This window comes from Microdochium trichocladiopsis, assembly GCF_020744255.1.
Source record: "Microdochium trichocladiopsis strain MPI-CAGE-CH-0230 chromosome Unknown B0I36scaffold_4, whole genome shotgun sequence".
NCBI lineage: Eukaryota > Fungi > Ascomycota > Sordariomycetes > Xylariales > Microdochiaceae > Microdochium > Microdochium trichocladiopsis.
The window spans coordinates 1,682,236-1,701,399 of record NW_025763547.1 but is presented as its reverse complement, the minus strand read 5'-3'; the positions used below and the strand labels follow the sequence as shown (position 1 = coordinate 1,701,399).

General features: G+C 55.4%; 4 protein-coding genes across 4 annotated transcripts; 3 read left to right on the top strand and 1 right to left on the bottom strand.

The window, feature by feature from the left end:
• Positions 1-34: 34 nt before the first annotated feature.
• Positions 35-1,395, bottom strand: B0I36DRAFT_383018 (mediator complex protein-domain-containing protein). Its single transcript, XM_046160941.1, has 2 exons — positions 956-1,395; positions 35-885 (listed from the first exon to the last, which is right to left on the bottom strand). Exons 1-2 carry the CDS (start codon positions 1,037-1,039, stop codon positions 424-426), a joined length of 546 nt encoding a protein of 181 aa, XP_046013912.1. The 5' UTR covers positions 1,040-1,395; the 3' UTR covers positions 35-423.
• A 218-nt stretch (positions 1,396-1,613) lies between these two features.
• Positions 1,614-5,112, top strand: B0I36DRAFT_320736 (putative transcription initiation factor TFIID subunit). The gene is made up of 4 exons (XM_046153589.1): positions 1,614-2,102; positions 2,436-2,618; positions 2,675-3,486; positions 3,546-5,112. The coding sequence occupies exons 1-4, from the start codon at positions 1,890-1,892 to the stop codon at positions 4,651-4,653; spliced, it is 2,316 nt and encodes a 771-aa protein (XP_046013911.1). The 5' UTR covers positions 1,614-1,889; the 3' UTR covers positions 4,654-5,112.
• An 84-nt stretch (positions 5,113-5,196) lies between these two features.
• Positions 5,197-7,418, top strand: B0I36DRAFT_320735 (uncharacterized protein). Its single transcript, XM_046153588.1, has one exon. The coding sequence runs from the start codon at positions 5,473-5,475 to the stop codon at positions 7,147-7,149; it is 1,677 nt and encodes a 558-aa protein (XP_046013910.1). The 5' UTR covers positions 5,197-5,472; the 3' UTR covers positions 7,150-7,418.
• A 214-nt stretch (positions 7,419-7,632) lies between these two features.
• On the top strand, positions 7,633-10,448 carry B0I36DRAFT_407689 (uncharacterized protein). Its single transcript, XM_046161849.1, has 2 exons — positions 7,633-8,086; positions 8,182-10,448. Exons 1-2 carry the CDS (start codon positions 7,847-7,849, stop codon positions 10,393-10,395), a joined length of 2,454 nt encoding a protein of 817 aa, XP_046013909.1. The 5' UTR covers positions 7,633-7,846; the 3' UTR covers positions 10,396-10,448.
• The last annotated feature ends 8,716 nt before the right edge of the window (positions 10,449-19,164 follow it).

The window sequence follows — 19,164 nt, the reverse complement described above, 5'->3', positions numbered from 1 at the left end:
TGCGGCAGTGACGGCCAGCCCCAAGTGCATCATCGTCCTAAGGAGCTACTGGCAGCTCAGCCCCGAATGGGCCCATCATGCATCTCCCGGGTAACCACATTTGCGGACTCAAACCAACAAGTCCGAATTCGCACGAGCACGACGCGGCTCTCTCAGAAGGTTCTTACCATCAGATTGGCTGTGAATGATTGAAATAGAAGACTAAAGAAGAAAAATCAGATAGGGAGCTTTTCCAGGCTGGGCTGCTCAAGTAAGCACAAACAGTGTGGTCAGACTGATCCCCATAACCGTCATCGCACAGAGTGAATACTTGCATTATTTGCATTACCAGCGATGTAGTCGTAAACCAATATTACAAGGTGCGCTTTCGGCAAACTGCAACCCACGTGGACAGCTCCTGACTTGGTATCCTTGACCGGCATATTACAACAATGTCATTTTGTTGGTATGGGTGACCGCCTTGCCGTTGTGGTCCTCCATCATATGGCGCAACATCATCTCGGCTTGTTCCCAAAGCTCGGCCTCCATATCTCGTTCGACCTTGTTGCTGCGGCTATTGAGCCAACCAGGATCAAGACCGCCAATGCGGCCATCCCCGTCAGGCTCAAGAGGCGTCATCCGCGTCTCAGATGTGGCCCCGGGCTGAGCATCGCTGTCGTCTTTTCGGAGCGTCACAATATTGGCCTCTTCAAGACCATATATCTGTCGCTTCATCCCAGTATTGACAACTCGAAGTGTGCGGATGAACTCGTCCATGGAGTCCTGAAATAATCGAGCACGGTCGCTCGCGTCACCCATCTTCGTGTCTTCTTCGCCATCCTGCGGTTCCTTCTTGCCTAAACTTCCTACTGCTCTACCCACAGAACGCAGCAAACTCACAATGTCCTGCTTGCCGTATGAGTGACTGACCAGTTTTGAGACTTCAGGCAAATCCAATCTCGTCCTCAACACGTACCTTGTCAATCTGGCCCAGCTGCTCTATGCGCTCTGCCTTCGTGAACGGCACAAAGGATTCCTCCTCGTCCATGCCAGAATTCATACTGACAGAGATCCGTGCGTATTGAGCGTGATGATGCCGGGTGGTACAGTTGTATAATTGTGCTCCTTGTGTCGAATCTGCCCCTTTGCCACTGGGCAACTTTCGTGAAAATGGCCTGAATGGAAGTGGCACTTGAGTGGTCTTACCGCTAGGCGTGGAATCCGACAAGGATCACCTTGCAGCCCTTTGTGACTGCCTGCAAGAATAATGTACTTGCCATGAACCAACCTGGTTGGGACTGCGCCTACCGAGGTCGAGATTCGAAACAGCGGACGGTCAACTAGCCGGGCACACTGTAGTCCAAACATGTATGTTGACGCTTTTGCAACTAGCCAGTGCCGTTGGTCATTCTGATGAGAGCCTGCACCAGCCAGTGTAGAGTGGATCACACTCCCGTCGGCACGCACCCGTGAACCTCCCCCCCCTTGCCTTGATTGGGGACTATCGATAGCGCAGCTATGCGCCATGCAGGTCCTTCCCCATATTACGTAAGGCACAGACGACAGGCGCAAGTGGCCCCGAGCATGAAGCGCGCCGGCCTCACGCCTGACGCGGTGTCGGAGCTCACAAAACTCCATCAAGGCTTGCTCGAGTCTGCCTCAAGGCATCCAAGCCCACACTGGTCTGCGACTGCTAACATACTATCGGCATCAGCAACCCACAAAGCCCACGAGGGAATCCCAACGACTTGCGCGTTTGGCATCCTTGTCGCCAGCCTATCCAGTTCGCTCCTTGGCTTTGGCTGAAAGGGATCCAGACATGGTGCTGGTGCTTGAGTGACTCCGAGAGTAGTAGTCGCGATATCGTGCCTTGACCGACTCGGCAGCCTAGTCGCTCCAGAATCGCCGCCATGTCCAACATTGGCAACGATGTCACTGCCGCCAGCAACAATGTTAACAATGGCGGCAACGCGGCTGCGCCCCCGGCAGGCGCCGCTCCAGGCACGGCCGCGTTCGCGCCGCAGCAACCTGCTGCCACAGCTCCTATGACTGCGACAGCGATCACACCTGGTGCGGCGGCCGCGCCGCCGCCCCCTCCCGCCAACCAGGACCTCAACAAAATTGTAAGTTGCGGCTGGCATTGTGACGCCTGCCTCGCGGCGTGCGGAGCTCAGTTGGCCAGCAAGCGCTCGCCCCTTGGAGCAACTCTGCTCAACTCGAGTCGCCTCGGGGATACGCCAGTTTCCCGAGGCGTGGTTTTCCAGCTCACTCGAGCGGATGCGGGCCGATTACTGTATCTCTGCTTGTTCACGGGTGCTTCGCACATATCTACCATCATTTCCCACTGAACCTTTCCATACAATACCACAATCGAACGTATTTGGTTTATCACATTTCACGCTTCTTTACACAGAGAGCTAGATATGGGGGCTCAAATAGCTGACGCGTTCTTTCAGGTCACAGACTATCTGGTGAAGAAAGGCTTCAATCGGACAAATGCAGTTTTCACGCAGGAGATCAGAGATCTGGATGAATCGGGAAAGCCAAGGCCCAGCGCAGATCTCAGGAGCGCTGGTCGATTCCTCAAAGCCTTCACACACCTCGAGAAGTGGGTTGAGAATGGACTAGATCTTCACAAGGTAAGCCACTGGTTCGGAGTTGGCCTGCAAAAGGACGTGCTAATGATCCCTCACAGTTCGAGCTATGGAAGGTCATGTGGCCTGTCTTCGTCTATTTCTACCTCGGACTTGTCAGCCAAGGCTCATATGCACACGCCGAAGAGTTCCTGGATAGATTTAGAGGCCTCTTTGAGAACTCTCATCGGGAAGAGTTGCAGCGGATCGCAACCATAAAATCTGCCACACACGCGAAGGAAAATCAGGTGTCGCAGCTCTATCTGAACAACAGGTATCGCATCCCTATGAGTATCCAGGTTTCTGGCCGTCTGTTCAGTTTTCTGGAGCGCGATGAAGACCTCAACCAACCGACCATAGAGGTCTTGCAGGAGCGCTGCTCTCTCGACGTCGTCGAACGAGGACCACTAGAACCCTTCAGTTTCGAGGCAATCTACCGCCGAGCCCAACAAATGGAGCTGGACGATGTCGATGCTCAGGAGGGTCTTCCGGGATCAGACCGACGAACTGGCGTCACAAATAGGGATATCCTCGACAACACCGCGGCTCTCAAGTTGGGTCCTCTGCCGATGGACCCTGAGCTCCGGACGGACGTCGCAGCTGAGCTTGAGGATGAGGACAAGGCTCACCCTCCGAAGGATGGCAAACCGACACTTGTGGACGAGTTCAACCAGATGCACCCTATCAAGAAAGAATTCGAAGACTCGCCATCACGGACAGATATACCATATCCTCCCTCCCGCGCAAGAGACGTTGTTATGGAAATGCAAAAAGTCCGCGAGAACCGTGACCGGTTCCGCATCGAAGGTCGAACCGGTGGTGTCGGTCCTGCCGCTTCCGTGTGCATGTTTACGTTCCATAACACACTGGGGAAGTATGTATGACCCGGCCACGATGCGTTTGACTCTGGTAACACCGCTGACAACTCGACAGCGTCTCCGCTATGGACTTTTCCAAGGATAGTAAACTTGTGGCTGTCGGCACGACTGATTCGTATATCCGGGTATGGTCACTTGATGGCAAAGAGCTTAAGTCGAAAATGCCCAACGACACGTTCGCTACCAATAACCGAAAGCTCATTGGCCACTCTGCCCCGGTGTATTCAGTCTCTTTTGCAGACTCGATCGCCAATGCTGAGCGCGACATCTTCGAAGGTGATTCGAAGCCCGAAACGGATACAAAGCTCTTGTTGTCGTGCTCTGCCGATGGCCAAATCCGCCTCTGGTCGCTCGAGGTCTGGTCCTGCCTCTGCATCTACAAAGGCCATGATGGCCCGGTAATGAGTCTCTCTTGGGGACCTCACGGCCATTATTTTGCCAGTGGCGGTTGGGACAAAACTGTCCGGATATGGGCACAGGACCATGCCTCTGCGCAGCGATTGTGCGTGGGTCATGACACTGCGATCTCGGCGCTCACGTGGCATCCCAATGGCGCTTACGTGTTCTCCGCGTCGGACGAGTCGGACAAGTCCGTGCGAATGTGGTCAGTCTCTACAGGCACTTGCGTTCGCGTCTTTTCGGGCCACACAGATCATATTACCGCGCTTGAATGCGCGCCGAACGGAAAACTCTTGGCTTCGGGCGATGTCGGTGGCAATATTTTCCTCTGGGACATCGCCAAAGGCGAGCGAATCAAGCGTTGCCGTGGGCACGGGCGTGGCGGTATATGGTCTATGAGCTTCAGCGTTGAAAGCAGTGTCCTTGCTTCGGGTGGTCAAGACAATACAGTTCGCATCTGGGACGTCGAGCTACCTGCAGAAGGCAAGGCTTTAACACAACAGTCGGAGGGAGACGCAGCAGCGGCGGCGACCGCTGGTCAGGGAGATGGTAAAGCTGCAGCTCCGACTAATGCCAACGCAAGTGGCATCAGTGGCACTACAAGCAAGAAAAGGGGCAAAGATGTGACGGTCACGCCCGACCAGATCAGCGCCTTCCCGACCAAAAAGACGCCTGTGCTCAAGGTGCAATTCACACGGATGAACCTGGTGGTTGCGGGCGGCTGCTACCTGCCAGAAACCCAGGACCGAGATACACCACGATGAAATCAATCTGCATCTCACGTTCGTCAGCCCGTCTCAAAGGTGCCACCCTCGTGTCGAATTAAGTTCACGAGCCTTAAGAGACAGACCAGACACTTGTCTATCTGTTTGCGGCTCGAAGCGCATAGCCCGATGACTGAGAAAGCAGTAGCGTCGCGCTTCGGTATTGGCCACGCAAGCTTATTTCAAAAAGTGGCTTTGAAGTATCCGGGCGTTAGATAGGCGTTCTAGGGTGGGGAACCAGATGAACAAGCGTGCTTTACATGGTCTCAACGATGCATAACTAGTTGACAACTTCGGCATAGAACGATGTGGCCATGCCTCTCCACCTTGGCCTTATTGGGCTGCAATATTTTGCCACGATGGGACAGTGATAAACCTGCGTAGCTTTGTGCCACAAAGTAGCCATGTTTGACCGCTGTGCACATTCCATTGTGGGAGCCTGTGAATCGATCTGTCGCCGTTGCGGTGTAACTCACGTCCGTGACGTTCTTGGGTTGTCATTGGACCAACTGACCTGGGGCGCGCTGCCCCACAGCTGGACATGCCCCTGCAATGCTTCATGGTGGCCTCAGAGAGAGTCTGCGGCTTGATAAACATCCGGACGGGCTTCCTTTCGCAGGATCAAGGTCTGGCTTCCCAGGTGTGCCTCTTGTTTGTTTGTAAACAAATTCTTCCTGATTCCAGCATTTTGCGATCCTCGATCGGCCTTCGTCACTGTTGAGTAATTGCATCTTCTGCAGCACTTCCCCTATCTACAGCACGATTTATCCAAACGACCACGACTTTCTACACGAAATCCCATCTCGCTTCTCCCCCTAAATGGCTGCCAATCCCATCACAGCATACAAACATCGAAGCGTGGAGCACCAGGTCATGGCTGCCTCAAGCCAACAACAAAATGACAGCGGCGATGCCTGCAGCATGGCAGAGTCAGCTGGGGGTTCCGTACTTCGAAGCGAGGGCGAACCAAAGCGAGTCAAGGCATGTGCTGCAAGTCAGACCAGGAAAGCTGATTCTCCATTAGCAGCCAAACGACCCGTTGTGCTCATTACCTCTCATACGCTCATGGGCCACTTATCACCAATGCTGCGTATCGCATCCAAGCTGGTTGAGCGTGGCTGGGTGGTCGCGTTCCTGGGGCCAACGGCACATAAAGCACGCATTGAGTCCAGCGGCGCCAAGTTCATTCCACTTCAGGGAGCTGCAGACCTCTTCGACAAGGAGTACTACGCAAAACCCCCAACTCCCGGCTATGCGGGTTTGCACTGGAGTTGGAGAGTATGCGAGGATATACGACACCAACTGATTGAGCCACTGCCGACTGCCTGGGACTGCTTCAAGGTTGCACTTTCAGAGGTGCAGCAGGATGGCTCTGAGAGCCACCATGGCCTAGGAAATGAAGTCATCCTACTCACAGAAGCTTTCTCGTGGGGAGTCCTACCCATGTTCTACGGGGCTGCCCTACCGGAGGGAGTCAGAGCGCCATTGGGCAGTGTGTGTATATCAGTCACAGTGCCTGCCATTCGCAGCGCGGATCTTCCGCCAATGGGCTATCCTTTTCCTTACGACCCTTCTCCTGCAGGACGAGCGCTGAATCAGAGGCTTTGGGCCAAAAGCTGGACTCGTCGCGCCGAACCGTTAACAACGCTGCTGGACGAGAAGCTCCTCGAGGCTGGGGCTACAAGATGCTGCACTGAGCATGAACGGCCGCTCCTTTCGGGGGCCAATTACCTTGTGCATGACGCGATCTTGCAGCTTGGGGTGCCTGGGCTTGACTACCCACGGAGTGACTGGCCGCCGCACTTTCGTTTCATCGGCCTCGCGCAAGGAGGATCCCTCTCTAACAACAAGAGCCTTGAGGAGGTGGATTTTCCTTGGTGGGACGAGATACTGGCCAATTCAAGTCGGCCAGCTGGGTCGGCTCTGCGTAAAAAAGTGCTCGTGGTAGCACAAGGCACGGTAGAAATCAACCCCCACGATCTGATCATTCCAACATTGCAGGCATACGCCGGCTGTGAGGACAAGGTCCTGGTAGTAGCTATACTCGGGTGGAAGGATGCCACCCTTGACGACTATCTCCGCCATTTCCCGGGCAACAGCCTCCCAGGTAACGCGCGGGTTGCCGATTTCCTGAACTACGACACGGTCCTGCAGCATGCTGATGTGTGGATACATAATGCTGGTTTCGGGGCTCTGTGTCATGGAATAGCCAATGGAGTGCCTATGGTTTGTGCAGGAGAAGGGATGGACAAGGTGGACAACTCGCGACGGGTGGCGTGGGCGGGAGCTGGCGTGGATGTCGGGACTCAGACCCCAAATGCGGACATGGTGAGGGCAGCCGTTGACAGGATTCTGAGTGACGAAGAAGGACCACGCTTCAAAGCCAAGATTGCGAATTTGCAGCAGCAAAGCAAAGCGCTCGGCTGCATCGACGCAGTCGAGAGCGAGCTCCTGAAATTAGCACGCGATGAGACAGGCCCGAGACGCGGGATATAGAGATAAATCCGAGTTCCAATATATAGAGGCTGGTCCACCACCAAAAACGCCAATATCCGCGGCAAGCTCTCTTGTCTGAAAGCTTACATGAGTCAAAGGAATTGGTAATCGCTTTAAAAATCTGCCCGGTGCGACCTTTGCCTTGCTTCTTGCGGAAAACCTGGGCCGGATGTGGGTAGATGTCGGCGATTCCATGATTGATGGTTGAACTGAGGATGTGCAGCCCTTGTGGTCCGTGTGGTCCGGGTGGTCCGGGCCGTGGACGAGAGGTGCCGGGACGGGACCGGCGACATTCGCCGGGGTTGGTCCCGAGACACGGGGAGGCAAGGAGTGGAGCAAAACAAGGGGCCTGCGTTCCGTGAATGGCATTGCTTTTTGTGCCGATAATTGTCTCATGACCTGGGCCACAACGAGGTGCGCAGCATTCGAAAGCGCTCAGTCGCCAGGCACAATCGCGGCCGGAAGGAGGAAGGCGTCGTTCGTATTGTCAAAACCCACAGCTGTCACGACACAGGCGACGAGAAGCCGCGTTTTGTCTGCCCAGGCAGCAGCCCACGGCCAGCACGGGGACCCGGCCCCTTGCCTTGCATGAGCCGTGCTCCAAACCCGTATCCGTTCCGCCTCCGCTGCGGGTGTCAACCTTGCCGTCATCACCTCCTGGTTCCACACGCCGCCGCCGCCGCCGCCCACCCGAGCCATGCCGTCGCCAACGACGTCGCCGGCTCCAGAAGCGGATGCCCGGCTCGGCTTGCTGCGTGAGCAGATTGCCCAGGCGGTCGCCGAGCAGCTGTGCCGAGCCGACATTGATTGGGATGCCCTCGAGCTCCTCGGCCAGCCGGCCTTGCGAATCGAGGCCACCCTGCACGATGCCACATCCGCCACAGCTCCCCCGCAGACTCGCCGTCAACGCCAGGCGCAGCCGCTCCCGGTTCTCTCCGTACGTACTCCAGGGCTCAATCTGACTTCCCGTGCCTGCCTTTCCACCGTCGGCCTCGGGCAGCGCAGTCATGTACTGACAAGGTCTGGCCCCAGCATGTCATCGACTTGACTGAGGTTGTCACCCACCGATCCGCGGCGTCCACTCCACGGACCCGTGAGCAGGATATCAACGGCAATGATTCCAATGCTCTGCAGCCTGGCAGCATTCCCGACAAGCAGGTGGCAGGCACGATCGTCCCGGCCAGGGCGGCACGACAGCCGGTGCGAGACCTGGCGGCAGATAGTCCATCGCTCCGGCCTGGAACGCCCCACGCCAATGAGATTTCGGGGACTTCCGGCAGGGAGCCCTCGCTGACCACAGATCAGGATGCAGACGCTGACGAGGACGTTACTGAGAATGACACCGGGGTTGACGATCGGCATCAGGAGAACAATCCCAGGAAGGCCATCAGTGGCCTCCGGCCTAGCCGGGCGCCCATTCAGCTCGTAGAAGACGCAAACACACAGAGACAGATGCAGGTCGGTGACAAGAGTTTTCCCAAGCGAAGGAAAATTGAGCCGGCAGGCTATGCTCTCAAACCATCCACGTTGGACAAGCTCATCGTTGGAATTTGGGAGCAGATTCACAGCACGACCACGCTCAATCCGCAGGATCTCTTGGGACATGTCTCGTCTACTCCCGCATCAGATGAGTCTGGCAAGGGCATAGCCGGACGACCGACACCGGCGCCGACAGGGGAAGCCAATGCAATACAAAACCCCCCCTCCAGTCTAGAGATTGCATCCCTCTCCATGCCAGGCTTGTCAGCCCACAGTAATGGCAATTTAGGACAGGCTGGGCAACAATCATTCAGTCACAAGAACATATTTTGTCGCCGAGTCACCCAAGCCAGCCGAACATGTCGCTCCATTGAGGTCATTGTCCAAGCCCGTTGGATTGAACATTTCGAGGCACATATCGAGGCTTCCAAGGCGACTAGTCCGTCTCTGTCAGATACAAAGCATCGCAAGGCTGCATTGATTGAGGCTTGTCATGACTTTGGATGGTCTGAGAAAGAACTTCGCAACAAAATGGCCGTGTGGCGTGGGTATAAGGAGATCAAGGATGCCGGAGGCTGGTCAGCACTTGTCTTCGCCGGCATGGGCATCTATCGCTTCTGCAAGTACCGCATTGGCTTCGACAAGGACAGCCTTCAACGGCTTCGCAATCTTCGCCCCGCTCTAGAGGTCGCCGCCGACACGATGCATCCACATTGGCGTCAGCTACTGACCGTCGTTGACCTGCCCACGCAGCCAATGTATACCGGGCATCGCCACGATTGGGTTGTCTTTCCAGACGGCTCGGTCCCAGTGCCCCTTCATACCACATACTTGCAATGGGACGTGAACTTCAACTACAAGCACATTGACGAGTCAGTCGTAGATGAGCAGCAATGGGGCGGTGACGATCCCCGATGGGCGCCTCCTATGACAATGATACGGGCAGACGCAACGACGCAATTACCACACAGCGGAGGGTTTGCGCCCGGCCCGGAATCCTCTTTACTGGCCACGGTGTCCATGCCTGTCTGCACAGTCTGCGACAAGGAACAATCCGACGATCCAAGACTCAATGCATGCATGTGTTTTCCGTCATTATTTGGATGTGCAAATCCAGCCCCAAGCCCTGTACAGGTGTTCCGGACAAAGGAACGGAGCAATGGGCTCCTCGCCCTCTGCGCCTTTGAGCGCGGCTCGCTTGTTGGCGAATTCGTCGGACTTGTCACGAAAGGACTAGAGAACGTCGACGTTATGGAAGGATGTACATCACCTGTCCAATATTCGCAGGGACTGTCTTCCGCATCCCTGTCTACATCTTCCTATTCACCTTCGCCTGCAGGCATCCCGGGAGGCATGAGGTCTCCATCCAGAGCGGGTTTCCCCCCGCCCTCGCTATTGTCGTCGACATCCTCACTATCATCGTCCTCCAAAACATCATTCATTGCTCACCACCACCACGGCCATCACCAGAGACAACAACATCACCACTATAGTCAGCACCAGAACAAACAGCAGCCTGGTGTTCGGTATCAGATATGGCAAGGACGCCAGGGGAACTTCACGCGGTTTGTGAACCACAGCTGCAATGCTAATGCGCAGTATCAGACCTTCACGTGGCTGGGGACACAGCGCATTATCCTAGTCAGTAAGGGTATCGAAGCTGGCACGGAGATCACAGTAGACTATTCAGACAAATATTGGAAGGGACTGGACAAGAAGTGTCTCTGTGGAGAGAAGAGCTGTCGATATCGGCGAGGAGGCAGTTAATTGGTCCCGTAAGCCGTCTATGCAGAGACGTTGCATCGCATCTTGCGGACACGGTATCTTGTTCTCGGAATCACAGATCACCCAGGTGGTACGACAAAGTTATTTTCAGAGATATATATTGACTCGTGCATGATCCCAATACGCCCTTCCGGGTGGATGGTGACAGTTCCTGTACGCGTGGGATTGGCCTCCACGCGATATGGCCAGTCTACAATGAATGCATGGCATATATTGCAGGTTCATATCCACGGAAGGTGTACACGTGGCCCACTTTCTCTGGGAGGATTGAGGTCTATCCGACACCTGGCGCATGGAGCTTTCCTCGAGCACGCCATCAGGTTTGAAAGTCGCGTCCCGTCTACCCTCAGAACTCGCAAGGTTACCTTTGATGCTCCACTGAGCTCGCAGACCAAGATGTTAGATCAGAGCCAGATACTAGGTATCTACAGTATTGCTGTCAGTTTCATGTAAGTTAAATCTCCCGTTACCGCTCGTGTAGATGTCCCGGCTTCCACGTTGGCCATGGCGTGGTCAGCACAGACAGGGTTCGCATTGACAGCGTGCTTGTGCAGACGGCGTTCCAGAAGGGGAATCCTTGCAGTGCTAGCGCGATCCAAGGATCGACAAAAATAGAACCAGGTTGATCCTGAAAGGACCCCTAAACAGGATCCCACGGCGGTTTGGGAAGGGCCAATAGTTTCTGTAACTCGGTGAGCGGAGGTGCAGAGCTACAACCTCGCCGAGCCCAAGGAGACGAAACTCCGAATGTGGAGTCATCTGCGCCTGGAACATTGGTGGTCGAGACCCCCACGCAGAATGATCTTGAAACCAGAGCATATTACACGATGCCCAGGTAGACTGAACGGTCGTAGACTGACCTAGTCCCAAGCGTCCCACGGACGACAACAGAGCCCTCATACAAACTGGCGAAAGCCGGGCCTGTCAAGCGCGGTGCAGTTTAGCTCCTGAATGGTGCCTGAACAACTTGCTGGGTGAATCCTAGTCAACGCATTGAAGCACGCCACAGTGTGGCTGTAGCGACGTCGCCGATTACTGGGACCACGCAACCCCGACCAGTGAACCCGTGGACTTGGATCCGTTGATGCAGTAATACTACGTACACGATGGCTGGTTTATGATGGACATTAGCTAAGTGTTGATGATTGTAGTTGATGGAAAAGTTAGCAAAGGCGCATTGATTGGGCTGCGAGGCCACGTCAATTCATCGTACAAGGGCACTCCCTGCATGTATCACCTATCTGCACAGTAATAGGGTGCTAACTGTCTGTGTGACAGTTCTTCGACAGGAACACTGAGGGGATTAGGTATCAAGTGGAAAGCGAGTTGCGGTCCTCAAGGTTTCAATTGTAGAGGCTCGTCCTGCATACAGGGAAGTTGGATTCGTCAACAATTCTGGTACCAGTAGGCAAAGCTTGGTTGGCACGGACTTTTCCATGCGTTAACATGCCACGCAAGGGGGTCCAGCGTCTATGCTGCCACGGTCCAGCGCATGGGCTCCGGATCCCTCTCGAGGGTCCGCTCTGCCCCCAAATGAGCCTTAGAGGCCGCGCAGCTGGCAAGGCCAAAATACAGTCATTCCATCAGCAAAGTGAGGCAGTCCAGCAGACATGGGATGGCCCATTCTGAAAGATAAATCGAGGACAGTAGCTCTCGCGGACCGTTGGCTGGGGAACACAAGCACCAGAGCAGCCAGATGGGACACAGAAGACCCGGGCAAAGTCCGCAACGGTCATCGGGCAACAGAGTTTAGCCAAGGATGGCCTGAGCACGCCGTCGCGTTGCTAGTTTCGTTTCAACAACGTTGCCTCAATTGCAATGTGGAGTCCGGATGACACGGGGACCTCTTCTTGGGAGTGCCGAATAATTAGATACCATACTACGTAGTCTGCCAGGCACAAATGGCCCATTAAACTTTTGGCTGATGATACAGTTTCGGCACTGCTAAGTCGGCATGCTCGAAGCACACAATTTACACTCCAAGAAGAAATGCTGTAAACTTTGCCTGGTGGGCGGGTTTCATTTGGAGTTTCCTTCACGGCTGATTGCCGGCGACGCTCCAGCTCTTGTGTTCAGTAGCGTTCGTTGGAGGCATCGGCAGTTGCAAAGATTGCCGCGAAACAACGTCTTATCGAGGCAAGCCCTACCTCAAAGCCCGACGCGTGAACCCTCTGTTGATGGTGGTGGCGGTGCAGCTTGGAGCCTGAAGGCTTACTACGTAGATTGGCTGGAGAGATTGAACAGGCACACGCGGACGGTTGGGTTGAAGTGGCTAGGTGCGTAAACCTGTCAGCAAGGGACAACGAACGATTGGGCTTAGACTTCGACTAGACTTCGACTAGCCAGGGGCCACGCGCTTGACGCTTGCGGAAAACGGCCTCGACGGGTCACGAGCAGAGTCCGGCTGAGCCGGGCCCCATCAGGTGCCGGGGATCTTTCGTCGAGCACGAAATGGCGTCTTTGCTCAGCCACAGGGTTAATAACGGGTTAGTGCTCCATCGTGCTTGTCGGTCGCTATGCCAGACAACCCAGAACGCCACATTACATGCCACACACAGTTGTGACAGTCGTTCTTTCGCCAGCAAGACCATCATGGGCGCTCATCAGAAATGATGGACACTCCGGGCAGAAGACCAGTGGTGGTACGGCAGCCTGAGATTTGGAGGAGAGAATAACCACCCTCTAAAGCGTTGGTACTGGCTACAAACCAGCACCGGGAGTAGACGTGAGGAGGTATATGCCGAAGCTCCGGACTTTCTCTCCTCCGTGGTCTTGCCTGTCGAATTCAGGGCCTCGTCGGATTTCCTTCGAACCTTCGGCAACTACCCGCATCAAACACTGACGAGGACATGTCACCTGGCACAGACACGCACGGGCACGGGCACGGGAGGAAGTAATGATTCTTCTCGAAGGCGCGCTCTCCACCTGTTGGTGGAGTCCGGAATGGGCAGCCGGGCAGCCTAACAGTGCCGAAGGGGCGTATTGAGCTCAAGGCTGAACTTGCAAAATTAGCGCCGTGGGGATTTCACGGCCATGAGGAGTGGAAAGCCAGATGAAAGGGCAAGTTTGGCAAACCATTTTGCTACATGCGGTGGCAGCATCGGATGTGGCTCGGGTCAGGTCGACCAGCTAAGGTTGGTGTAGGTATGGCACTTCTGCTTTCTGGCTACCGAAATCCTATCTGGAGGGTAGAGGCAGTTGTCTTTGTCATCGTCCATCGTGATCGCGGCAGCTCAGGCGTCCTGGTTCGGCTTGCATGTCTCGTCCCACTCGAGATTTGCCGGACAATAGAGGAAAAAAGACCTTAAGGCGAGATGCAATTGTTGGGACCGCTGGCACAAATGCCATGTTTGAGACGCCCCCCGATCTCCAATCCGAAAGAGAGATCCAGATCAAGCCGTGCGGGCGCATGGCGCTACAGTGGCTGCGCGTGGGTTGTATTAGGTTGATTGGCTGACCCAGGAGGAAGGGAACCCTGCCGATCGTTGCTGCGAGTGTCCCTAATCACATCGAGATTCTGATGCGCTTGCCACCACAGGACTTCTCGATGCAATCGAACGCATCTACTGGCCTACGACGACATGGGTTTTGGCCTCGCCGCATACCCGTTGGCGGGCATGCTCGATTGTTTCATCGTCAGATTGACGTGTCTTGATGCGATCGCGGGGGGCGATCACATGAGGCTTGATCCACGCGTAGCACACACAGGTGTTCGCAGGCATGCTCCAAATTTTCAGGACGTTGCATCTTGATTTTGTCAAGCCCCTGCCATCGCATCGTCGTTGTCATCGATATAGCCAATGCCCGCAATGTCTGATCCCTCAAAGACTGTGGCCAGGAGGAAAGGAGACGAAAAGAAAACCCCGCGCTGTCCTCTCGTTGCCATGGCAAAGTGTAGATGGAGGAGCTTGCCTCTATCTGTGCACACAAATGACACAGGAATCCATATGTGGCAAGGAGGAGCTTCAGCCAGTTGTCCTTGGTAAACCGAGCAAAGGACAAGACTAGCAGCACTAGAGGTGAGTCATGTGGTTGTGACAGGCTGGGAACAACTCTAATTGTCCTCGTTGCCGAGGGAAAGAGCACGTTCCTCGGAGTCGTGCGGGCGGCACCAACGGGCGCACTGGAGAGGAACGGAACGGCGTGTCGTAACAGCAGCAGTGGCAAGTGCGCTGCGCAGGACTGTAGATGGAAACCATGTTGCGTGCATACTCACCTCGCCCACCCACGTACCTTGGTTGGCGAGTTGGCAGCACGACAACAGGGACTGGGCATAATGAGAGACGGGCGAGGGCAGATAGCTGGCACAAGAAGCACTATACCTGGCTGGGTACATGGCGGGGTTTGCGGCACTGTCGAGATTGCACACTCAAGCTGAGATCGCCAGGGCCTGGAAAGCCAGCGGGGGCCAAGTGATCTGCATGGTCTAGATCAGACTTTGGGCGCTGCCATCGGGTTGCCGCTCGCAGTCTGGACCCTTTGATCGCTCTCCCGCTGTCCAGACTCTTCACGGTTGGTTCCGTTGCTTCTGCTCCATCGCCCTCTGAGGCACAATCTGACAACCGATTTTGCTGGTCCATTCATTGTGCCTAGGCCACTCTAGGACATAGCAACACGTAGAAAAGAGTCAGAGGCAGCCGACGGATCGACGCTCAATCGTCGTTTACAGCAGGACGATCCCATCATATTGATTCATGCATCGGGTCTTTCCTTGTACAGTGGCGGGCCAGCGCTCGTTGCCCCAGGAATGATTTGGAAGTGCGCCAGGCGTGCCATGCATCTTCTAGACGATGAGCCACGCACTACCGAGACTGGGACAAATCAATCAAGTTTCCCAGTTGTGCATACCCGTGAGGGGGTCGGGAGCGACGGACACTGTGGCCAAGAGAGCATGCCGCGCGCGCGATCGTGCATCGAAGCATCAAGTAATAGTTTCGGCCATGTGCCCAGCACGCGGCAGCCTCCTCGCAGGTGGTGGTGCGGGCTGGTAAGAGTAGCGTCGACATTGCCGCATCGCCATCGCCCGGCCACCGAGGCTACGATGGTTGCGGATCGCGATGGCAGCAGGCAGAAAGTAGGCAAGGAGCAGGACGGCGTTGGGGAGAAATTAATACATATTTGATACCACTTGGCTTGCTCCCGGTCCCAAGCAAGATCGCATCCTGCCTCCTCAAAACGCAAAGGGACAGGTAACATATCACTGGCATTCCTCTTGCTCTCCTCTCTCCCACATCAGCATCACCGGGCCGCGCCTCAAGCTGGGCCACAGACGCCATCAGCTATCCACAAAGGCAGCTACAGTCTCCAGAAGTACCAAGCCGGGCGACATCAGGCACAGGCGCTCATCGTCTTGATATTATTTGCGCCGTGTGCGAGCGTCAGGTCCACCACCATTGACACAGAACGTCTCCTTCAAAGCCACAGGCTCTGCATCGCCTGTCTAGACTCTGCCTGAAGCATCAAATCTGGGCTGCACCACCCCAGTGCGCCACGAGCCGCGCCTTCTGCCACGAACGGCGAACAGTGAACCGCCCCGAAGCCCATTGTGCGGTCGAGACCGGGCCATTTGTGTCGGCCACGAACGCCTCTTGCTATTTCCTCACCCGCAACCACCAGCGCACGTACTTTGCTTCACCCTGTCCACTAACTAGGGGGCATCATCGTGCGAGTGTGCGCCCACAATTGCGCTGGGCAGGTCAGCCAACGTCGCTGTCTTGTTTCGTTTCGAGACCCTCTCCAATCTTGGCCAAACCTCCCTTCCTGGGGCTGTGGGAGCAACCACAATAGACTCGAAACTGGCAGCCCGCCATTACTTGGGGACAATCCTCGACTCGTGCCTGTGTTCCCTGTCCTAGCACACGCACCCACCCCCTCCCCACTTGTGGAGTGGGCACCGTTGGGCTGCAGCAACTGTGCTCTGGACACCACGGCACCACACCCACACCCACACCCCCCGACCTTGCTCTTGGGCCTTGCTGGGCCTCGGAAGGTCTGACACAATCCCTCCACCCCCCCTGGCCCTGCTCTCTAATAAGGCACGCCCATCCTTTATTTCTTCAGAGCCATCCACCTCATCCACCATTTCCCAGCCTGGTCCCTGCCTCGACTTCCCGTGCATTCGAACCCAACACACATCAACGACAGCAAAACACGACGCTCCAGCACGCACGCACCTTCTCATTCACACCCTGGCTTTCCAGCCCTCTGGTTAAATACTCGGGCCCGGCCGTCTTTCCCGGCACCCTCAAAATACACCAACCCATCCCCGCCGCGCCCCAACGACCTCTTCTACCACCAACATGTCTGCGCGCCCTGCCAGTCATCATTTCACGAGCACTTCGTCTGCCTCTAGCTCTGGCTCTTACTCCTCTTCCGCCTCCGATTACTCTCCTCGCTACAGCATGGACAGCCCACCCATTGCAACTGTCGAGATTCTCCGATGCATGCGCTGCGCAAAAAGCGTCGAAACCACGACCACGGACGATGCTGCTTCAGCGGGCATGATCAGCATAGGCTACAACATCTACTACTGCAAGTCGTGCGCCAAAGCCACCGGCTACAAATGAAGCCGTCGCCAGTCTTCCTAGCTATCGCCACGAGATATGATGGTCACTTGACCCTGTCCCAAGCAGGGCTCACAGGGATCGTCCATCGATCAGCAAATCACGTTTTCAATGTTTCGTGTTTGCTTGATCACACACCCACCAGACGCTCTCGTCTGCGCAGACGAGAAGCACGGTGACGCGCAAACTCGGCCTATGGACGCGGATGCCACTGAGCACTGAGCTTTCCTCACTAGAGCGTCTCAGGCAGCTGGCATGAATCTCCTCCCCGAACATAATGTCCATGCCCGCAAGGACTCTTGTTTCGGCCTGGACCGAGCTTCGCCTTTTTGGGGGGACCACCTTCATGGTCGTCATCACAGCACACCCAATGAGTCCTTCGAACAGTACCACACACTATACACGACATGGCCCAAAAGTGGTTTTCATCCACGGTGTGTCCTACACGGCCGCGTCATGAGGGTATCGTCAGCTCGGTTCTCATTCGTGCTACACGACATTGGGGGCCAGCAGACAGACGTCATTATGATTGGGTGGGACCCAGAAAACCAATCACACTGCGCTTGAAGAATGCAAAGCCCCACATCGACCTTCGCTCATTTGAGCACCCTGCTCTCTTCCTTGGCTTGCGCTACACCTTCAGAAGTCGGCGCCACTGACGTTGACTGGTGTCACCTGCTGGGTACCTGGAGCCTCAATACCTCATCTCCGCTCGACGGCCACGGCCGCCCTTGTTTGATCCAAAATACTGCTAGCATTCGAACTTGATGGTGGATTTCTTACCACTCTTCGCTTCTGTCTTTGTCACTTGCATGCATAATTACAGGGGACCCGGCTGGATCCGTGGCATTCTTGACCAGGAAGTGTGGCTTTTTGGATTTCGTTATATCACCGGGGTTTGTCACACAGGGCGCCATAGGGTTTAGTCTTTAGAGCTGTATCAGTATCAATCCATTCTACATATTTCTGCCCACGTCCTATACCTGCTTCAGCCAAAGTGATTGTGCTATTCGATGTCGTCCGGATGCGAAGGATAAGAGAAGAGGTCGTCCAGGCTGGAAGTCAACAGTATGTCTAACAGTCCTGGTTTGTGCGAAAGTTCATTTCCTACTGATGCCGGAAGTGAATCCATCGAAACTCTGTTCGTGACATTCCATACCGAACTTTCTGCCAGGGTTTCATGTATGCCGATCCTATTGTTTGCAGACCAGCGGCAATCTCAATCCATTGAAACGGGATGGGCAATTAAGGGTCACCCCCCTGGCGGATGATCTCGCCGAGGGGCTGAGCACCGGTCGACAGGGAGCTATGCGCACTGCGTGCACCTGCGGTGAATTGTCCATATACGACCTGCACGACAGGACAAGACAGCGATAGTGACAAGCAGATTGATACCCGCACCTCAGTTGTGGCTACTGTTGTGCCTTGAATGTGTTTCTATTCTTGGACCACGAAGACCGGACAGGCGGAGGCCACTACAACATGCGGCAGCAGTCTGGGGTTTGTGGTGGCTGTGACCAAGACGTGGCTGCAGTTGGCCGCATGTATGTCTGCGGCTCCAAGCAGGTGAGATGTGCGTATGCCCTACAGTCATGCACAGGTAGGCAGGTGAGGCCATCGTGCAGAACAAAAGGGTGCGCTCATTTTTTCCAGGGTAGGGGGACGAGAGGCCTGGGAAGGGCGGGGGGCCAACGACGTCATGCGTGGCCGACATCATTGTGCAGATGTGGCCCTGCACTTGACCCGTCTCATCAACAAGAAGCCTGTCCAGGGTTGTATTCCCCAGTCTCGTGTCTGCAGGGCGTTGCTGCACACATCTGGCGTCCCTATCTCGTCCTATCCTACGTGTTCCTTCCTCGGGGCTCTCTCTCAGCCATGCTCCATCCATGACGTTGACCTGTCCTGCCCTACCCTGCATCGGCAGCCACGCAGGAACAACAACAGCGCAGCTGATCAGGGATGTCATTCGTGGGGAATGTCTTGTCGCGGCCAGGAGCATTTTCACCCACCGAACGTGTATGCCTCTCTGGGCCTGGACGAGTCGAGTCATTTGGCTCCAGTACCAACAAAAGCAGGGTCCTGTGCAGAAAATTTTGCCTGCTGGGCGTGAGCACATCTGCTCTCCACAGCCCCAAGCCTCAGAAATCGAGCGAAGTGACCGTTCATCGGTGTGGTTCAGTGTTCTGGG